Genomic DNA, 7,820 nt, shown 5'->3' with positions numbered 1-7,820 from the left:
CGCTGTCGCCCCACGGAGAGCCCCCAACTCCCACGGGGCAGCCCCTGCCTTCTCATCCCCTCACAAGGTTTTGTTTCAGAGCATTTTCTGCTGTGCGATCCCTTCTCTTTCGGTTTCTTTCCTTATCTTTCCTTTTACTTTTTATCTTTTGAAGGTCGCAAGCTTTATGAAGGCCAGAAACCGTGTCTATGTCGTCAACGGCTCTTTCCCGAGCACCTGGGCTCCTGCCTGGCACACAGGAGGTGCTCGGTGGATACTGGTTTGAACACAGGACGGGGCACACTGGCAGGGGCCGCTTCCGTTCCAGGGCCCGCCACGCCGCCACCACCACCCCGCCAACCACGCACTGCTGGGGGGCGGGGGGACGGGCGGTCCCGGCGTGAGCTGCTCTCTCCTCCTTTCAACGTCCCGGCGTAACTTGATGTGGATGCAACTCCAGGAGCTCCCCGGACAAGGCCACGGCCCCGCAATCAGAGCCCTCCTAGTTGCGCCCTCGGGGAGGGAGGAGGGGGGTGGCCCGCGGGAGGCCAGTGGCCCGCGCGTCCCGAAGTCCCTCCCGCCGCCCCGCGTCGCTTTAAGGCGGAGGCCCGGGAGGGGGCCGACCCCGCCCGCCGGCTCGGCGCGCGGCCCCAGGCGTCGGCATTTCCTCCCGGCTCGCTGCGGCGGCCTCGCTTCCCCTCGGAAGAGGAAGCTCCCGGGGCCGAGGAACGCCAACAAGCGCGGGGCGGGCGGGAGCGCGGCGGGGGACCCCGGGGGCCCGCGGCGCCGGGAGGGGCGGCCGGGGGCTCCAGGCGAGCGCGGCGGGACCAGAGGCTGGCCGGGGACGGCGCGCGGTGGGCGCGGGGCGCGGCCGGGAGCCGGGGCGGGCCGCAGCTGGAAGGAGAGCCCGAGCGGGGAGAGGAGGCCGCGCTGGAGGGCTGCTGTCCCCGGCCCTGCGACGGGGGCGCCGCCGCGCAGGCCAAGGAGACCGGCACCGCGGGGCTGCCCCGGCGCTGCGCGCATGCTGGGCCGGGGGCGCCGCCGGGGCTCGCGCCCTGGGCTGCTCGGCCGATGCTGCCCCGGGCGCCTGGCATGTCGGTGCACTACACCCTCAATCTGCGCGTCTTCTGGCCCCTGGTGACCGGCCTGTGCACCGCCCTCGTGTGCCTCTACCATGTCCTGCGGGGAAGCGGGGGCGCCCGGGCCGAGCCCCCCGACGGCGCGGACGGCGGCTTCCCGCTGCTCAAGGTGGCCGTCCTGCTCCTCCTCGGCTACATCCTCCTGCGCTGTCGCCACGCGGTCCGGCAGCGCTTCCTGCCCGGCTCTCCCCGCCTGGGGGGCCACTCCTCCTTCTCTCCCAGGCGCTTCCCAGAGCCCAGCCTCGACATCTTGCTGGAGAGTTACTACGAGCATGAGGTGCGCCTGTCGCCGCACGTGCTGGGCCACAGCAAAGCACACGTGAGCCGGATCGTGGGAGAGCTGGTGCGGGCTGGCCGCGCCCGAGGGTCCCCGGGCCCTGTCCCCGGGGGGGCGCTGGCCTTGGCCTTCCGCGGAGACTTCATCCAGGTAGGCAGCGCCTACGAGCAGCATAAAATCCGTCGGCCCGACGGCTTCGACGTGCTGGTGCCGCTGCGCCTCCCGCCCCTGGTGGCGCTGGAGCCGCGGAGCCTGGGCGCGGAGCCCGCGCTGGCCCCAGCCTTCCGCGGCTGCTTCGTGTGCGCACTTAAGGCGCCGCCAGGGGCTTCCGGGGGCCACTGGCTCCGGGACTGCAAACCCTTCGCCGATGGCTTCTGCGTGGATGTGCGCGGGCGGCGCCACCTCTCGGCTACCCTGGTACTGCGCTGGTTCCAGGCGCACCTGCAGCGCTCCCTGGCCACCGTGCGCTACAGTCTGGAGGGGCGTTGTCGGGTCAGCCTGACCCCAGGCGGCCTGGAGCAGCCTCCCACCCTACACATCCTGCCCTGCTGCACCGATTACGGCTGCTGCCGCCTTTCCATGGCCGTGCGTCTCATCCCTGCCGTCCACTTGGGCGACAGCGTCTTCCTGGTGGCACCACCACCGCCACCCTCACCCGTCGGGCCCCTGTCGGAGCTCCCGGGAGGCCTGCGCACCGATGCACTGTGGGGTGTGAACACAGCGCGCCAGGAGCAGAAGCTGCTGAGCTGGCTGCAGGAAAGGGCCCCTCCAGGTGCCTGCTACCTCAAGTGCCTGCAGTTGCTCAAAGCTCTGCGAGACCTGGGCGCCCGCGGGCTGGACCCGACGACCGCCGCCCAGTGGGGACGCCTCCTATCCTCATATGTGCTCAAGACGGTGCTGCTGGCAGTGCTGCTGCGCGAGGGGGCTCCCGCACAAGGCTGGGACGAGGCGCACCTGGGCGAGCGCTTGGAAGAGCTAGTACAGTTCCTCAGGGACTGCCTGCTGCGACGCCGTATGCTCTTCCACTGCGTCCTGGGCCCTGGAGGGGCGGCCGCGGAGGTGGGCCCACTGCCCAAGGTACTGCGTGAAGCCGCTCCGGTTGACCTCCTGGCCGCTTTCGACAGGCAAGCCCGGGAACTCGCGGCGGCGCGGTTGCTGTCGACGTGGCGAAGTCTGCCCCAGCTTCTCCGGGCCTATGGGGGTCCCCGCTACCTTGCCAGGTGTCCCCCACCCCGGAATCAGCACACACAGGGGTTCCCTGAAGATGAACCCTGACCTGGCCTAGTGCTCCTGAAGCCTCACCCACCAGGTGGGGGTGAGGATGGCAATGAAGCCAGTTTAAGGCAAGGTGATGACCTGCAGAAGGCGTTGGAACATTCAGAGGATGACATTTGGTGACTTAAACATCACCCCTGGCTCCACATTGCAAATAGTTACGGCATCTTTTCCACGCGCACTAGAGTGTTCTGGGCAGGCTACAGAAAGACATCCAACGTCAAGAGTGTTCTGGGCAAGCTACAGAAAGACATCCAACGTCAGCAGCTAAGAGTTGGTCCAAATGTTGGTTTGTGTGGAATGGTTCTGTAGAAGGATGCAGCTTTTAGGGAGGTTCAGTAAAGGAAGCAAGAACTAGCTGCAGGGAAAGTTCCCTCTGTTGGTTGTTTACACAGGTCTCTCTGCCCCCACATTTACAGAAGCCACGGTTTTTTGACACAACTGCCTGGTAGGTCCTGGGTTCCTGATTGTCTTTTTAAAAATCTGAATCTTTATCTACAACTGGAATGGTAGTTCTATTCTAGGGGCTCATGTTCTGAGGAACATACTTGCCACTGTTCAAATTAATATTAATGTTTTTTTAAAGGGTCCCATCACAGGCGTTTGATAGAATTGTGCAGAGTTCAGTCACAGGTGTTGAAAGGCAGTCAAGAGTTGGGTAGTGAAACTTCCAGAGCAGATAGCACTTTATTTTGATCAGTTCCTTCTTTTTGTGGTAACTGCTAGTGCCAAGTGTGGCATCTGAAAGGGAGGCCAGTTGCATGTATGGTTAAGAAATGTGCAGTCTTGAAGAGCAGACTTGCTCAGCATCCCCCCAGGCACGTGCTGGGATGTGCACAGTCAGCACCCCTTCATGGAGCGTCTGCTGTGAGCCAGGTACAGTGCAGGGTGGCAACAGGATACATGCTTCACACTGGTGAGGGCATAAAACATGTTGGGTCTCGAAAAAGGTGATATTTCACTCTTTGCCTAGCAAGGTGTCTCGCCAGGGCTTGCTGCTGGCTGGAGACAGAAATCTTCTTTTGTTTTAAGTCTTTTTTAGCAAGCTGTTCTGCATGGAGATATCTTTCCAAGTTGAATGAGATAATGACGAGGCGATGCTTGCTTTCAGCCAATGCTCAGTGATCCTTCTTAGTGGGGAAGTTTTGCTCTCATTGCCCAAGCGGCCTTTATGTGTCCTGAAGGCCACCTTTGAGGAGTGGTTGATTCAGCACAGGTCTTGCAATGCATTTCACTTTAAGTTCAGTATCTGGGGCTCTGTGCTTGAAGAGTATTTCCCAATCAGTCAACAGAACAGAAAGACAGCACAGAGGAGGGCAAGTTAGGGGGAGATGGAGACAGCCCTGGTCAGCTGTCTGCTCTTTCTTCTCTCTGGGCATAAATATCACCAGGCTGGGTGTATTTTGCAGCTAGCCCATTCTGAAATCCCTCCCTGTCCTCCCAGATTTCTAACAGCTCTCAACTGCATCAGTCGACATAAAAGTCAGCTGAAGTTCAGAACGGTCCATCATCCACTGAATAGAAAATGCAGCCTGTCCCAGTGATATAATTTGGGATTTTTTTTTTTTTTTAACAGAGACTCATAAAGGTAAATCTTGGAAGACAGAAATAGCCACATGAATTGGGCCATTGTTTAATTCCTGTGCTGTTGTGAGGGAACCCTTTAAACTTTCTTTAGGGGACCTCCTTGGCCACTGTGGGGAAATCATTGTGAATAAATGATTTATAGGGAATCCTTCTCATCAGAGCTGCATAGATTTCTGATGTCCTTTGCTACCTTGGACTGTAAGAGAAACAGTTGCAAACGTTGTGTTGTCCCTTTGAGGTTATACGGGGGACATTTCCCCTTGATTCCACGAAGTCATTCCTAGTTTCTGAGGTCAGTTAGGTCATAAGGTACTGCATTTAGCAAAGGAATCAGTCTATCGACTTCCTGCGAAGATATAAACTGCACAGTGTTTTTTTAAATTACTTTTTAAATAAATTCCAAGAATAAGTAGATCTTTATATAAATATATATTTATAATGTTTCCATACTCAGCTACCATTTCCCCTGCAGTTGGAGTGGGGGAAAGTGAGGCTATTGGAGGGATTATAAAGCTTTAAAATCTGAATTTTCCAAATATTTCTAGCTGAGTTGATAGGTTCCTTTTTTATTTGAATAGCATTTTGAAGTTTGAATCTGGTAACATACTGTTCTTGTAGTTTTCTTTTTCTTTTCTTTTTTCAGGTTAATTACCCAAAGCCTCATCCATCCTCAAGATTTTTAAATTTTATTTCTTTTAATTAATGGGGCATTGTGTTTGTGAATTTTTAAAATATTGATGTTTTATTTAATCGCCATGCTGAGCAACTGTTCTCTGTACATGGTAACCAAAACCTTAAAGATTTCGATCAATTTTGATCAATGTTTAGTATTCCAAAACATGTACTGTGTACAAATGAAATAATATGGCATGTTAGCCAGGTGTGATGGTTGCCCAAGGCACTTAAATTAAGCTCAAGTCTGTATTTTATTAGGGCTCCATCATGTCCTTGATCTGAAATATATACATTTTTGGTGTATGCTTGGTACTGGAGAGTCATATATGCAAATAGTCTCATACAGGGAGGCTCAAAATTGTTTGTGCTTTTAAAAAAAAGATTAACTGTCCGGCCAGTACCCGAAGAAAGTCTTTTGGGGAGATGACTCAGCCATTTTGCCTTAAGACACCGTTTAGTAACTCCCACTGACCAGTCTTGGGAGCCATCCCGGAATGCTCGTGGGCTGAGAGAAGAAGATGTTTTTTGCAAAATGAAACTGAAGCTAAAAGAAGGGGAAATGTGAGCAAACCAAGAGAAATCTGAAGATTTCAGAAAGGAGGACTTAAGATGGATGTGAAATGAAGAGCTGGGCAGAAGGGGAGATGAGGTGGAAATCATATGAGTGTGTGAGAGGTTTGGGTTAGGAAACACATTTTCTAGATATGTGCTACTTCAAACCAGGGGTCGCAAACTCAGCAACCTGCAGAAGTGCAGTAGGGAGGTAAACAAGGGAAGGTGCGGGCGGGAGCGCTGTGCCCTCTGCAGGGGGCACGTTGCTCAGCTCCCTGCAGGGAAAAGGCTGGAAATTTTTTTTTTTTTTCAGCTTTAGTCCCTGTAAGCCTTTTTTTTTTTTTAATTTTATTTTTTTATTATTTTTTTAATTTTTGGGGGGTACACCAAGTTCAATCATCTGTTTTTATACACATATCCCCGTATTCCCTCCCTCCCTCAACGCCCCCCCAAAGGCTGGAAATTTTAAAAATCGGATTTTTTTTTTTTAAAAAGGAAACGTTCTGATTTTTAAACAACATTATTTTAAAATATCCAAAACACATGTGGGCTAAAAGACACATTTGGTTGAGCCTGGGGGCCACCAGTTTGCGACCCCTGCCTTACACAGTTAACCCCTCAAGTATGTATAAGGGGATATGTGTTGTTATGGATATGATGCTGTTATACATGGTTGGGGGTGTGATGTTTCAAGTCTTTTTTCTCTCTCAGAGCTAAGCTTTATTGTAGAAACAAACCCTCAAAATTAACAGGGCCACAGATAACACTTAACTCACAATTCCCAGAAGCATTCTCCATCCTGGAGTCAGATTGGACATCAGACCACTGGGGGCCGGTTCTTGGCATTTTCTTCCTGGTGAGCTGGGGCTAAACTCTGGCTCTGTTGGAGTCTGCAGATGAGTCATCAGGAAGGATTGCAGAAAAACTTGTTTCTTTTTTATCTGTATTTTATTCTTATTTTTAAACGTATTATTATTATTATTATTATTATTATTATTATTATTTTAGTAGTGTCCTGCCTTTGCAATGATAGTAGGTGGCTGTGAACAGTGCTGGGTCTCCCCGTCAAGCTTCTTAGGCTTGTTACCAGTTCCAGCGCCAAGAGCACTGTTCTGATCAGATGTTTCTATCCCTTTCTGACTCTGTGGCTCCCACCAAAACGGACATCCTAGCATTCTGAAGGAATGCAACTAATAGCTTTCCAAAGTGTCTCCTTTAACCTCATGGAGTAAGTCACTTCTTCTGTCACATGTAGCTTTTGACCTTGATGATGACGTATCGTATCCATGTGGAGGAAGGTTATTACCTCCCTTCCCAGTGGTGGGAAAAATGCATGTCATGAGTTCCAGGATCCCTTGGGAGGGAGAAAAGTTCAGTGTTATCATTGTGGCATTTGTTAATTTTTTTAAAAAATTGCATGTCTGTTTCTTAGACACTACTGTTTATTTTGTTTATACCTACATAGCACATGATTTGGTGGGCATAAAGCAAGTATAAGATGGGAGAGGTTGAAGATATATGTGATCATCTGTACAGAGAGAACAGACTAAAACATGCAGCTAAATTACATGTAATCTGGTTTTTGAAGTATCAGATATTCAGGAATATTTTTAGCACCATTTGCTTTAAAAAAAAAAAGAATGTGCCTTGATTCAGTCACTTGACTTTAAAACATTCCTCTTTTTTTGCTGTTATTTTTAGTGTGGATTTTGACCCCAAACTGTGTATGATGATGCAGTCTATCGGCTGTGGTCATAGCATATGTTTTGTTCCAATAACAAGACCAAAGAGGTAGTCAAATATGGTTCAGCTGCTACAGTTGTGTGATTAGAGGCGTTTTAATCACACCCAATTTCCATGGCCCAGATAGTCAAGGCCGGCCATTTGTTTTCTATTTCAGGTTGGAGTAAATTTGCACTTTTAATCATATGGGTCCTGTGGGGACCTTGTTCTTTCATACTTTGCTTTATTAATAAAGGAACTTGTAGAAACCTCTGGACTGACCATCAGATTTGGGGAGGGTTCTCGTCTGCCTGGAGAGCAGCCTGCGGCCACACTGGCTTGTGATCCCTTACACAGGCCCACCCGCTTTCAGTGAGTAGGTGTACGGGGCTCTTTTCCACACAGCAAAGCTGGGACCATTGTACAGAATTGGCACCGTATGCAGGTGGGAAAGGATGCCAGTTCATGGCTCTGTCAGCAGCCTGGAGTCCTGCCTTCAAGTCTTTCTTACCAAGAACCTTCTGGCCCTGCCTCCTCTCTGCCTCCCCCAGCCACCCCTCCTCCACCCTTGGCTCTCACACACCACCCCAAACACAAATCTTGACCTGTGGCTA

The 7,820-nt window shown here is 52.0% G+C and overlaps 1 protein-coding gene across 1 annotated transcript; it reads left to right on the top strand.

The window, feature by feature from the left end:
- Positions 1-423: 423 nt before the first annotated feature.
- Positions 424-6,467, top strand: ITPRIPL2 (ITPRIP like 2). Its single transcript, XM_057695150.1, has 2 exons — positions 424-3,118; positions 4,901-6,467. Exon 1 carries the CDS (start codon positions 1,051-1,053, stop codon positions 2,668-2,670), a length of 1,620 nt encoding a protein of 539 aa, XP_057551133.1. The 5' UTR covers positions 424-1,050; the 3' UTR covers positions 2,671-3,118; positions 4,901-6,467.
- The last annotated feature ends 1,353 nt before the right edge of the window (positions 6,468-7,820 follow it).

This window comes from Hippopotamus amphibius, chromosome 9, assembly GCF_030028045.1.
Source record: "Hippopotamus amphibius kiboko isolate mHipAmp2 chromosome 9, mHipAmp2.hap2, whole genome shotgun sequence".
Taxonomy (NCBI): Eukaryota; Metazoa; Chordata; class Mammalia; order Artiodactyla; family Hippopotamidae; genus Hippopotamus; species Hippopotamus amphibius.
Note: the sequence above shows the minus strand (reverse complement) of the source record. Positions and strands in the feature narration are given on the sequence as shown.

Bases quoted from the DNA above. Each gene is read 5' to 3' on its own strand.
- ITPRIPL2 (XM_057695150.1), top strand. From the start codon at position 1,051: ATGCTGCCCCGGGCGCCTGGCATGTCGGTGCACTACACCCTCAATCTG.